Below are 14,822 nucleotides of genomic sequence, written 5' to 3'. Positions count from 1 at the left end.
TACACAATGTACAGTGACTTTTGACCATGAAGTGTAATAGAGAAGAGTTGTGAAGTATGCGTTTGGATAGCATTGTTGTATAGTTGTGAAATGAGGACGATTAGTAAGCTGGTGGAAAGAGACTGGAGGGTAGTAGCAGAAGCGTGAGCTCGACGGCAAGTTTTGGTACGTCTTGAACGGACAGAGGAACAAATGATGGAACCACAAGAATGTACTGTACAGGGAGAGGAAAGTTATGAAAACCATAGGGCTTCGCTTCTGTCGCAAAGACTTTAAACAACTCTGAACAAGTTACCAATACTCCACATTATCTCTTTTTGGTTTCCGTCATAAGCACTTTCGGGGTCCGTTTATGCTATATCCAGCTTTGTCCTTTACTTTCAAACTTCTCATATACTATTACGTAACAAACGTTAGATCTTAACTGTTCATCCTCTGTCATTCCCACCTTAAGCCTTCCCTGTGCTATGTCTGACGGAGCCCATGCAATCTTAGTCACCTCTGTCACCTTCAACTTTATTCTGAGGGACATTTTCATTCTCCTTGCCCATTCCTTTAGAGCGTTTCCCTAATCCCGACATCCCTTACAAACTCTTATAATCCCTGGTCAGTCACTCAATCACAATTTCACAACTGTACTGTAGCATTCAAAAAATCTTCATTTAATTGACCCAGGACTGCATTCACGCTTTCCCTGTGACCCCATCTTGGAATTGTGCTACCTCCTCATCTAGTCTTTATACCTACCAACGATTTTCTCATTTTCTTCATATCGCCCATTTCACTTCCTGCTAATCATGGTTCATTGTCTTGATTACATTTAAAGCCATATTTTCATCTCTTCCTTTCCACCTTAAAGCTGCGCCAATGTTAACTTTTGCCTTAACCAAATAATGATTAATCATACCCACTGCCACTTCTTAATTGCCATTACATCCACCAACTTGATCTTTCATCCACAAGCAAACTTTTTTCTATACCATTTTTTCTTTGCCAGTATTCTAACTTCTTTTCTATGACTGGATCATTTACTTGCCCACACTACTCCAGATTTTTTTTATTCCCGAGTCACTCTTACCCATAGAATTCACGAACTGGATTCTTTCACTAGGCCCCAGAGTTTGCCCGAGACTACAATAGGCTACTACCCTTCCTAGTTCTACACCTATCAACTATCCATAAAGAATCGCTCTTTGAACTTCCCATTTCTGCATACATACATACAGCCATTTCCCATTTATCCCATTAAATTCTAAGACAATCAATTTTATCTCCTTGAACAAATCTGCTGCCATACATAATATTATCTTCACTCCTGCATCACATCCGTACAAATTCAAAGCCCAGGACCCTCTGTCATGTTCTTTCACTGGCTTTTTGCGGTCTCGTCTCAGTGCAGAATGTAGGCTACAGTCCTGAAATGTTATAATATATATACACCACCATATACATATATATATATTAATATCCTGGTATATATATATATATATATATATATATATAGTTCCAGTTATATATATATATATATATATATATTCCTGTTGAACTCATTGGCATTATACGCAGATACTATCTTTTCGTATAGAATTTGCAGTGCCAGTATTTATAGCCTACATTAGCTTCTCTCTCTCTTCAGGCTTCAGGAGTGAGGAAACGGTCCGTCGGCTATTATAAGTAAAGGGAAAGAAACATGAATAATATTTCCTTGTTCCTGAGAAGCTAGGCTGAAAAAAAGACCTTATGGATTGATTCGACCCAGTCTAGAAAAAAGATAGTATCTGCATACAATGCATTTTTACTTCAATGGGAACTACATAAGAGAAAAAATCTGCACAAATGTGTATGCTACTACTACTACTATATAATATATATTTATATATATATATATATATATATATATATATATATATATATATATATATATATAAAAGCTCTCTGATGACCTTTGAAAAGTTGGGTCAGCTATTCGCAGGGTCCATTTTCACTATACGCAGCAGATAGGAAACTGCTGAAACATTCGCATACCACAAGGGTCGAAGAAACCTCCTTGGTGACAAGACACGGGCTGGAAAATGCGTTTTCAGCAAAGAACGTTCTAGAAGCTGAACCAGTTACAAAATCCGGTTTTTGAAGGATGCTTCTTAATAATGTATGGTATGTACGTGTACTTCGTGACGCCTTGAAATACAGAGGCGTGTCTTGCCGAACTTTGACCTCGAATGATGTCATACAAAAGTACGTTCGTTCGTGCGTTACATAATGAATATAATGGGAGGAACCGTTGTTCGAATTGGACTTGTGAGATCCGATTCTTGTGTGTCTGAAGATGTGAGTGATTTTTCACATGGAGACTGTCCCAGAGGACTTGTGGAGTGAGTAAGAATTCATATACGTTTTTGGACTTTGTTTTTCAGAACTGTGAACACACGGTATCTCCTGTGACAGTGGAAGATGTATTTCTGCAATTTTTACATTTTATGATTTTTAATGTGACGTTTCTTCTTTCACAGGTATTTCTGTTCCACTCCATTCCTATTCCTTTTTTCCTCTCTCCCTCCTACAAGGATGAGAGTGGTATGACATTTGAGATGACCTGTTTTAATTGATTGACGTGTTCATGTTTTGACAGATGAGTTATTTTCTGTAATTGGGGGTTTATGATGATTTTGGAGCATTATTTCCTTAGAAGATTTTCTGATAGTTATGTGAAACATTGGATTTCATTCTTCGTAATTTTTAAGAAGTTATTTTTCGTTGATTTTGTCAATAAAGGGTTTTAGTTTTGTACTTAGTATCTCATTCCAGTAGTCCTTAGATTTTAGTTAGGGAAAGATATAATTTTTACGATGCCGGCTCACGTTACTGCTATCACACAATGTCTCGGATAAGAGAGATTAAACCTCTGTTCATAAAACAGAGACTTAAATCAAGTATAGGCTCAGAAATGGCCGTTACAGTTTTTGGTGGCAGCGTAAAAGGTAGCGTATAAGGTAGTTAGGGCAGTTAGAAGGTGTTAAATAATTAGGCATGTATATGTTTCCGAAGAGACATAAATTAGTGTTGGCATCTCAGGATAAGATTTTGTGGGAGTCAGCAGTTGCTGGGGGCGAGCTGCGAGCTTCTCTCTCGCTAGCTAGTGTTTTGTGGAGAGTGTTTAGGGTAGGGGGTAAAAACAGTGATATTGTGCAATAATTGCTATATTAAGACCGCTATGCGTGTGTTAAAACACGTGGAGACGCGCGAGTGTTTTTTTTTGTCTCTCACTCTTCGTTTGATGGAAATTCGCGCGCTGCTAATGTAAGTGTTGTGATGTTATCTTTTTCTTTTTTTTTGGGTTGATGTGAAATTGTCCTTTTCGTTGTGTTGTAACTGGTGATAGGGACAACTGTGTGTTTTGTCGTTGAGTTTTGACTAATGTTTCGGTTTAACGAGTGTGTTACGTCATCACCACGGTGACATAGTAACAGCGTCATGAGTTTGGGCGGAGCGTCGTACTTGCTTTGCCACGCCTAGTGAAGCGCTGAGCGTATTATGGTGTGTTGTATTTTTTTTTTTTTTTATAGCAATCTGCGGTATGCATCGGCGTGTATTATGTAAGGGTGATATTTGGTTGTTGGGTTATTTCTGGGAACTTTAATGTTTGAGTAATATCCTACGTGATATTTATGAGTTGCGGGGTGCAAAACAGTTTTTGCACAAGTGTGAATGCACTTCTTGGTTTTTGTAGTCACACACGTATGTGCGTGTGGGTATGTGTGTGTGTGAGTATGTGGGCAGAGCGCTTGCCTTTGCTTGAGTGGCACTTTCCGTTTGGACAAAGGGAAGTGTTGATCCAGCAGTTTTTGACATTGAGAGATTCTGATGCAAACCTCAAATACATTGAAGCCATAATGTGGTTGCAGATGCATTGAGCAGATATTTTTTGAGGATGAGGGAGTAGCTATAGGGGACATACACGTTTTACAGTGCATACGAGCAAAGGGAGAAATAGTGTGTCGGCAGTCTGGAAGAGATTGTTGTTCGTGATATTGAGGGTAACGCTGTGTGTTATATTACGGGTGAAAATGTCACTTGGGACATAGGCATTGCTCGAACAAAAGCAAGATGAGGATAAATTGTTGTCAGATGCTAAGGCATTTCTTAGGGAGTTTCACCGAAGAAAGGGTATAAGTTGCCTTTTTCTGGTCTAGAGTTTGAGAATAATTTATTGGTGAGGAAAGTTAAGTATAACTTGAAGTACTCGAAGCATGGGTGAGATTACACAAATCATCGTGCCAGAGAGTCTAGTACCACAAGTTCTAGACATTGTACAAAATTTGGTTCTCCTCATTTAGGTGTGGACAAGACGTATGAAAACGTCAGGTCAAAGTTCTTTTGAAAGATATGTTTTCCGCAGTGGAGGCCTTTGTAAAGAGCTGCGCTGTTTGCAATGAATAAACTGGCGACGACGGTGTCGTGTCGTTTGGGTTCATATCCCATAAAATAGGCCGTTTCAGAAGTGCATATGGATGTTCATGGGTAATTTCTCAGAATCTGCTTATGGGTATAGACCCTGGGTTGTATGGTTGTTATGGTAATGGGTAGTTACGGGTCATTTTTTTTCCTTTCGGGTGTTAATGGGTTGTAAATGGGCATGACTTGTAGTTTGTTGTAATTCAGGAGGACGTTTGTCCGTAGAGTTTTACGAATCTTAATAGTTCGGGTTCAACGTGATTTCTGATGTAAGCTGCAGTACTTAGTGTAAATTGTGTGCAGAATACTGTACGGAGTTTTGTAGATATATGAATTTGACTTTTTTGTTTTTTTATATGGATCTTGCCAACTGCAGTTAGGGATTTCAACGTCGCCTTGGCGATAGAAATGGGTTACTTTGAGTTAATGGTTTGTTTTCATATGATTTTGGGAATTGTTGACATGGGCTAATTTCATTTAGATTTGACCCAGTGTTATTGTGTTATTATGTTATTATGTTATGATGTGTTTTGTCGTCTGACGCAATATCTTTGAATATAGAGTTACAGAATTTTCATTTTGTTGTTTAGGATTTTGTTTTGGGAGGTATTTAGTATATCGGACCAACGGGTCTGATCTTTTACGGGTTAAATATGTCAGTTAGGATTTTGAGAGGTTTAAGAAGATTAATCATAGGGATATCGAATTCGGAATATTTGGGATTTTTCAGTTCTCTTTTAAAATATCATGGAGCTGTACCATGAATAATTGTAGTTGTTAGGATCTAACGATTGCCATTAAGTCAATTTATGGTGTGTTGATAATTAGTTTTTTATTGCCAAATGTCAAGCTAACCGAGTAGAACCTTGATGTTTTTACGAGATATGATACCTTTCAGATTTTTAGGATTGCCTTTCGTTGTTCAGTGTATGGATAGGATTCATGAGTACTTTTTCTGTTTGATAGAATTTTTATGAATAGTTCCTTAGAGTTAGTGTACTTTAGTGAGTTGACTGTGGAAATTCCTAAGACAATTGGAATTTTTCAACTTGAGAAATTGTTTCACTAGTAGTCTTATTTGGTTCAGTAATAATATGGTATAGGAATAGACGAGTTACTTTTTGATATGACTGTCGATATGACCGACTCAGTGCGGAAAATACCTTCCTCGAAATGGAGAGGTTGGAATAGCTTCACTGTCCTCAACATATGAGAAAGCTGTCAACGTTACTTCTGCACTTTGGAGAGATGTCGGGCAGGGTGTCTTCATGTTGCTGTGGCATTTCGAGGAGACGTTGGGTTGGCGCAAAAAGGATTTGTCGAGCGCCACTTTTTCATCAGGATCTTGTGCAGTTGTGAGCCATTCATCTTGGTCGGATCGCTGGGAGACGCAAGAATACATTCATCTTGGTTGACCAAGTTATCTTGAAAAAGTCGCAGGATTTTCAGTCATGAGGGCAGTACCAAGAGTGAAATCGTCTAGATTAATGGGCATTTCTTGAATGAACTAGTTGTGCTATAATATCTGTGTTATAAGATATATATAAGTTTTGCACCTAGACATTTTGAGGTGGGGTCCACTCAGGTGCGTGGACCGAGCAATCTGTAAAGGGTAATGAAGGTGACCTTTGAAAAGTTGGGTCAGCTATTCGCAGGGTCCATTTTCGCTATACGCAGCAGATAGGAAACTGCTGAAACATTCGCATACCACAAGGGTCGAAGAAACCTCCTTGGTGACAAGACACGGGCTGGAAAATGCGTTTTCAGCAAAGAACGTTCTAGAAGCTGAACCAGTTACAAAATCCGGTTTTTGAAGGATGCTTCTTAATAATGTATGGTATGTACGTGTACTTCGTGACGCCTTGAAATACAGAGGCGTGTCTTGACGAACTTTGACCTCGAATGATGTCATACAAAAGTACGTTCGTTCGTGCGTTACATAATGAATATAATGGGAGGAACCGTTGTTCGAATTGGACTTGTGAGATCCGATTCTTGTGTGTCTGAAGATGTGAGTGATTTTTCACATGGAGACTGTCCCAGAGGACTTGTGGAGTGAGTAAGAATTCATATACGTTTTTGGACTTTGTTTTTCAGAACTGTGAACACACGGTATCTCCTGTGACAGTGGAAGATGTATTTCTGCAATTTTTTACATTTTATGATTTTTAATGTGACGTTTCTTCTTTCACAGGTATTTCTGTTCCACTCCATTCCTATTCCTTTTTCCTCTCTCCCTCCTACAAGGATGAGAGTGGTATGACATTTGAGATGACCTGTTTTAATTGACTGACGTGTTCATGTTTTGACAGATGAGTTATTTTCTGTAATTGGGGGTTTATGATTTTGGAGCATTATTTCCTTAGAAGATTTTCTGATAGTTATGTGAAACATTGGATTTCATTCTTCGTAATTTTTAAGAAGTTATTTTTCGTTGATTTTGTCAATAAAGGGTTTTAGTTTTGTACTTAGTATCTCATTCCAGTAGTCCTTAGATTTTAGTTAGGGAAAGATATAACTTACGATGCCGGCTCACGTTACTGCTATCACACAATGTCTCGGGATAAGCGAGATTAAACCTCTGTTCATAAAACAGAGACTTAAATCAAGTATAGGCCCAGAAATGGTTGTTACATATATATATATATATATATATATATATATATATATATATATATATATATATATATATATATATATATATTGTCACGAAGTGATCAAGCACGTAGTTATTACAGAATAATAATACCAAAAAGTTACCTCACATCGACCAGGTACTTGAAACCTCATAACAAAGAGTTGACTGAATCTCTTAAGGTACAGTGATCCCATAAAACTTACTTATCACTTGAGAAAATCAATGTAACTTTATCAAGTTATGGGTGAGGCAACAATTATTAAGTTATATCCAGACTAGTGGAAAATGGGTATCACTTCAACAAACACTACCTGTCTCTCTGGTTCTATTTTACCTAGATAAGTCTCAGGTGAACAAACAGATACATCACTTACCTTGTACACATTCATTAATGTCTCTAATTACTGGTGGTCAAAATGAAACGCTATGTTTTAAAAAACTTTAAACAAACAGGTTCATTTCCAAGTTCAAAAGTTATATGCAGAGTTCACAATCTTAAAAGATTTACTATTAATTGACAACTGTGTCAGATTTAAGTATTTCTTAATCAGCTTTAATTCACAAAACTTTAATTTATTAAGAAAGCAATTTGGTTAGGTAAGATTCAAACCATTAACTATCACTCAAGTGCCAATTACATATACCTGATTAATTAACACAAACATTCACCAAAAATATTACTGACTGAATCCACATAAATATTCTCTAAAATCTCAATAACAGGTAGGCACTAACAAAATGTTAAGAAATCACCAGCACAAAACTTTGAAACACAGTAATTATAAAATTATAGTAATATGATAGCACAGACATATAAGAATGCAATATGCAAAATGGAAATATACCAACCATTTTGACAAAAATGTGCTTAAAGATTATGTCAATCTTTCAAAAGATTACTTCTCTTTAAAAAAAAAGAAAAAGTTAAACTCCCATCTTTCTAAGACTTTCTCATAGACAATGCTGCCAAGTCATAAAGACTTATTCAAACACATATAATTAGCAGCAAGACACATTAGAACTCACAATAAGAGATATTTTAATCTCTTATCAAAATGATAATTCTCTTTCACCTAGAAAATCACTTTAACTCTTAACATAGCAAAAACCAGTCATCACCACATTACCTTTTGTAATTATTACACCATTACACACTTTCCACAGTGCTTGCACAAAACAATATTCCTGATCACCTACAAAATTAACACACTCCTGGGGTGAGGTTTAACAGAGCTTTTACAAACAGTAAACCTTCAGTATCCTTTATATATATATATAATGGGGTTATTGAGAGAGAGAGAGAGAGATGATTATCTCAGGGACCCCTTTGGCTGACTGACTGTCTTTGGAACAGCACTGCACTCAACACTCTAACAAGCCCTTCCAGAATACATGATACATAGAGTATGCATACACGGCTAGAGCTTCGAGTGCCTTATCTCTTATCTATGATAGACATTTCCTGGGACACTCACACAGCTGAACAAACAGTAGGAAGCACTTTTAGACCAAAATTGATTGGCTGACAGCATGTCATCCTCAACTCTCTTACTGTTCCTCCTTCTATTACGTAGTTTACAAAAAAGAATAAGCACAGATACAGCTAATAAATATGGTTTGACACACACGATGAATGCATAACAGAGAACTCGCCGATTGGCTGACAGCTCATCACGATAATATAAGAGGGGTCCTTTTGCCTAAGCGCGAGTTACTGAACACCTGTGTAAATAAGGAAGCGATAAGATCTTACCCTCTCTCTCCACAACACGCTGTATACAATTCCATATATTAAACAAATGGAAAAAACATATCAAGACGTTGTAAGATTACATGATATACAATTAATCTGTAAGAAAAAGACATTTTAAAATCACATCTTCACAACACATGACGAATCTGCAAGCAAAACATCAAAATTTTCACAGACATATAAACACTTGTAAATGGTTATATATATTATAACACCTTATTATATATATATATATATATATATATATATATATATATATATATATATATATATATATATATATATATATATATATATATATATATATGTGTGTGTGTGCATGTTTTCTCTCTTTATGCATTTCCCATTGAAGTAAATGGCATTGTATTCAGATACTATCTTTTATCAAGACTTCGAATGCAGTTAGTTCTCCCTTGTAGTAGTTCTTCAGTGGAGGGGTGGGTAGAGCTCTCGGCTAGCACGCTGTTGGCCCAGCGTTCGACTCTCCGACCGGCCAATGAGGAATTTATTTCTAGTGATAGAAATTCATTTCTCATCATAATGTGGTTCGGATTCCACAATAAGCTGTAGGTTCCGTTGCTAGGTAACCAGTTGGTTCTTAGCCACGTAAAATAAATCTAATCCTTCGGGCCAGCCCTAGGAGAGCTGTTAATCAGATCAGTGGTCTGGTTAAACTAAGATATATTTAACTTTTTCCTCCATTGTAGTTACTTCTCACGACATTCCTTGACGCCGCTTAATAAATTTTTTTCGCGTTTCCTCTCTCTCTCTCTCTCTCTCTCTCTCTCTCTCTCTCTGTCTGGTCATTTGATCCTAGAAGCATACCCTCTTCGAAATGAAGCCTCTCAGCTTCCTCTTGCGTCCACATTTTTCTTTCAAATTTCTGTGATTTATATATTCTAAAAGACAGAAGTGCCACCATTTAAAAAAGAAAGACTACAGACCACTGTTCACCTACCTCACTTCTTAGAAAGCAAATACAAACCTATGACGATTCGTTCGTGGTCTGTTTTCTTTGACTGAAATGGTAATCAGCCGAAGAAAAGGTATTCCATAAATATCTTAGACAAGTAAAGTTGGCCTTCACAAAAGTGTTCCGTGAATTTGACGAGACTGGGCACTGGGAAGGGAAAACAATATGGAGTTGCGAAAATTTATGATTCAAGACGACGGACTTGTCAGCAATGTCCTAAACGTTACCAATTATCCCTGTTAAGTTATTTTCCAATTCCACCCACAAGCTGATCGTTGTCATACAGCACTGAGCACAAGAGCAGCACTAAGGAAAATGATACTTATTAATGTTGTTATTATAATGTTGATAATTTATTCAGTGTTGATATTATTGCAAAGCAAATTGCTCAAGAATAAAATAACCTTTTGATGAAGGCCACGTTTAAACAAGAGCACCAAAGTCGACAAGGATCCTGCACCCACCTCGTTCTTAAAAGAGATCCTTTTCATGTGATTTTCACTTAGCTCTTTGGAGAAAAGTCATACTTTCGGTCTTCTTTAATAAAATGCTTATTAACTGATTAAGTATTTAATCTTATCATATCAATAGTCAACAAGCTGCGTGTTTTCCTAGATAAGCAAAATAAGCGCCAGAGCTTGAATGAAAATCGGATTCAGGGGTCGAGTGAACGGAGAAGAGACGCCGCTCCAGGTAAACTCGGCCTTCTTTGGCAACGCCTTTCTCTGGCCCTCCTCCTCACTCCCGCAGTGGGCGGCTCGGCTCAGTCTTGACAACAGGTCTGCGACGTTAAGACATCAGTTGCTGCAAGTCTGGTCAGAGATCATACGGATAATTGGGAATAATTACTCATTTTGTGGAACTGAATATATCGTCAATAACGTGATGTGATATCCCGGTGTGAAAAGGGTTACTTTCAGTACAAGAAAACTGTGAATTTAACTGTTCAAGCGTTACTGTGCAAACACTTATTGCTTTCATAGTGCTTTAAGCGCTTGGAAGTGCTCTGAGAGATGTCCTTCGGGCATCGGGTTTGCTTTAGGTGACGGCTAGAGGAGTTTATAACCGCCATGCCACCAGAGAACCTGACAAGATTTGTTTATAAAGTTGATGGCTTCACAACAGAGGAGACACAAGAGACAGAATGGCATTTGTGTCCGTTTTGGATCTTCGATATAGGACGTAAGTAGCCTCTCGTCGCGTCGGGCGGTTACTGACCCCTCCAGTTCTCTTGCCATACATTCACATTTATACCTTTTACTTAAAAATTACTAGTTCTGATTCATTTGCAAGCAAGTCTCTTTTGCTGTGCACATGAAGGCTGAGGTTTATTTATTTCAGTATTTCTTGATGATTTCTTTCAAACAGGAAATCACATACAAGATGAACAACAACGGAGGCTTGTTGTTTTACAATCATTATTCTTTAATCTTTGTGTTTTCAACTTTAGTTACTACCTGTTTCGAGGGAAGCTTTCACGTTGTATATGTTCACGTATTTTCTTCCCATCTAATGCGTAACATGTTTGAAAGCGTGAGCGAACTCAACTTGATCTTGTATTATCGGCGTTGACTGAATGCTTTGAATCCGCGCACATGAACTACTGTACAAGTAAGCATCTCTTGATAAGTCTAGATTTCGTGTGACATTAAAAACTGGGAACCAGTAAGAAGTTTCCCGTAAAAAGAATAAAAATAAAGTAAATATAAATCCATGAAAGCTTTTCTGAATAAATCAAAGATAATCTTTCAGATAACAATTTTAACCTCGCTTCCTTCTGAAGTTCCTTTTGTAAATTACCTAACGAGAGACAACGGAACAACTCAAATAAACGGAGTCAGCTGACTAACCCTAAGCACACATGTGTGAAACAATGGCACAAAACATCCTGAGACAGTTTTCCTTCTATGATACTGAGTGACTGGTGGAATACTGTTCTTTGTGAAGTGGTGTCGGGGGATGTGGACAAAAAGTTGCATAAGGAAGCTCAGGAATGAAAAGCCTTTTCATTTCCCCGGTGACCCTGCGACTGCTTTCCAAATCGGTTCCCATCACTCCATGGAGTTGGGGCTACGTTTGATTTATAGATGTGCTCCAGTGAGCATCGTTATCTGAGCTTCTCGATTGTTTGAACCTAGTCATCAATGTTATTTCCATGTTGAAGGCCCCTCAGCCGGCCATCGTTCGGGTCGCCGAAAGAGTTCCTTTCTAAAAGTAAGTTAGAAAAGTTGTTCTGAGATGCGCTTCACGTTTTCTAAGACTCTCACTTCTTTCTTGGATATCACTGATCCTGTCATTCTTTTGGTACTAGTGTAACAACAGAAGCTCGAGAATCAACCAGGCTTATCAGTCCTTCTCAGCATTAGATTCTAAAACATGCCACTCTGTGGTTCCCAGTTCTGTTCACTACTTTCTGCATAAAGGGTAGATTTGTTATCGTTCAAGATGGCGGTTTATTAACAATAGCTGTACTCTCTGAAAAGGTGCGCGTGCGTATGTATGCACTGTGATCTCGTCATTTTACCTCTCGGCTTGCTGCTGCGGCCAGCCACCCATCAGCTGTATATGATAATATACAATTCTCGTTTGGCTCTACTGGCCATAGTGTCTGTGTGTCTCTTGCTGTAATCTGAAGCAAACCAGATGCTGGAATAACCTGCATAACACAAGGTCGCCTTTACACACACACACACACACAAACATGTCAAACACTTTGTGTATGTATTTGTATATATATATATATATATATATATATATATCATAATGTACACACACACACACACACACACACACATATATATATATATATATATATATATATATATATATATATACAGGTATATATAATAATATATATATACCACAGGTGAAAAATAAGAAACGGGTATAGGTCCTGACCGGTTTCGACTTTATTTCAAGCCATTGACGAAGGACTGATACAGAGTGTGAGAAGTCACAAATATATATACTACAAGAACAGTATTGACGAACATACACAACCGTTAGAGACCCATATCCCCACTCAGGCCGGTGTCGAGGTAGGAGTGGCCTTTAAAACTCATTTGGCTAAAAATCACAATAGACTCTCAGGGGACATTGCTGATAGACCATACCCACCTCAGATCCCACCTGACAGGTGTCATGGAGGCGGAGTTTGGAAACTCATTAACATTACTACCCTCGTACTGTGTTTACAAAATATGATAATCCTATTTTCATATATCTCTACTGCCTACCTTAAAAGTTTAAACAATTTACAAATTTCTTTTGATATTAAACGATCAAGTTTATACATCCCTTGACTGATATTCATATTATGGTTGTAACTTTCTTTTATGAAGCTAGATTCAATGATGTTCCTTTCAGTGCATTATTAGAATATACAATCCTTTTGCCTTCCAGTTCTTTGTAGTATGATTTGTGACTTCTCACACTCTGTATCAGTCCTTCGTCAATGGCTTGAAATAAAGTAAAAACCGGTCAGGACCTATATATGAAAATTATTTTTCACCTATAATGTATGATAAATTGTACAAAAGTGATATTGTGATATATATATATATATATATATAATATATATATATATATATATATATATATATATATATATATATATATATATATATATATACATATATATATATATATATATATATATATATATATATATATATATATATATATATATATATATATATATATATATATATATATATATATATATATATATATATATATATATATATATATATATATATATATATATATATATATATATATATATATGTGTGTGTTATGTAAGAGTGATGACTATGTTTGTGTGCATTGTCTGTGTGTTTGACTGGTCTTATATTTATCTATATATATATATATATATATATATATATATATATATTGATATATATATATATATATATATATATATATATATATACATATATATATAACATATATAATATATATATATATATAAACAATTATGTACATAAATACACGCATATAGTGTATATATATATATATATATATATATATATTTAAATATATATATATATATAGATAATATATGTATGTAATCAAAACAATCAGAATAATCAACATGGAACAGAAATAAATTTCTGACTCACATATGGATCAACCCAGGTCTTTCAATTGAAAGGCAGGGCACTCCTTCACTACCCATACAAGTCATAAAAGATTTGGCCTGAGGCAACTGCACCCTATAATTACCTGGGCAAGCTAACTGCTTGCATACCAGCGTGGTTAGCTTGCCCAGGTAATTCCTGGGTGCAGTTGCCCTCAGATTCCAACTTTTATGACTTGTATGGCCTGAGTGGGTAGAATGCCCTTGCCTATTGATATATATATATATATATATATATATATATATATATATTATATATATATATATATATATATATATATATATATATATATTGGTGGTGTTGAGTGTTGATAACTGGTTTTGAAAGATTGAAAAGTGTTATCTTTCAGGTTAGCTACATAATTTTGCTGCCATCATAGTGAGAAGGGGTTACGTGAGTGTTACTATTGGTTTTTTGCGTTAGTACTTGTACTGGGGCCTAATTAAGGGAGAGTTCTGTTGCTTTGTGACTGGGTCAGCAAGATTGCGAATGAAGCGTTCTTTAGGGGAACGGTGACGATTTGGTGACGTCATTGAGAGCTCTTTTTCGTTTTAGTCCCGGGCTGGCTTGATGCTGCTATCCTGTTCTCTCTGAGAGCCTGACTTCTTTGTGTGGGTGGTCTGAAGTATTTTGAGTATTGTCAGGAGAGTTTCTGCTTCATTGCTTGCATTTGGCATTTAGAATTTTTTCTCTTAATTGTTCTCATCTGCAGTTAGGGTTACTTCATTGTTCGCATTTGGTGTTTAGAATTTAATTTAATGTTTCTCATTTGCATTAGTGTTGGGAGTTTGCTGAATTTTTAACTTGTTTATTTTTTCTCCTTCTCTTTTTACCTTTGGGGAGTTATATGAAGCTGAGATCAGA

General features: G+C 36.5%; 1 protein-coding gene across 2 annotated transcripts in view; it reads left to right on the top strand.

Annotated features, from left to right (window-relative positions):
* Window positions 1-3,012: 3,012 nt before the first annotated feature.
* Window positions 3,013-14,822, top strand: part of LOC136837219 (muscarinic acetylcholine receptor gar-2-like) — a 133,235-nt gene continuing 121,425 nt past the window's right edge. The window contains exon 1 of one of the 2 annotated variants that reach the window (XM_067101899.1): window positions 3,013-3,297. Coding sequence is in view for 1 of the 2 variants with exons in the window: in XM_067101894.1 (XP_066957995.1) it covers window positions 10,887-10,998 (112 nt within the window). In the remaining variant the exon portion in view is untranslated. Of the gene's footprint in view, window positions 3,298-10,605; window positions 10,999-14,822 lie in introns of those variants that run through there. The other variant, XM_067101894.1, reaches the window with a different exon arrangement.

The sequence above is a fragment of the Macrobrachium rosenbergii genome, chromosome 58 (assembly GCF_040412425.1).
Source record: "Macrobrachium rosenbergii isolate ZJJX-2024 chromosome 58, ASM4041242v1, whole genome shotgun sequence".
NCBI classification, from domain to species: Eukaryota; Metazoa; Arthropoda; class Malacostraca; order Decapoda; family Palaemonidae; genus Macrobrachium; species Macrobrachium rosenbergii.
Note: the sequence above shows the minus strand (reverse complement) of the source record. Positions and strands in the feature narration are given on the sequence as shown.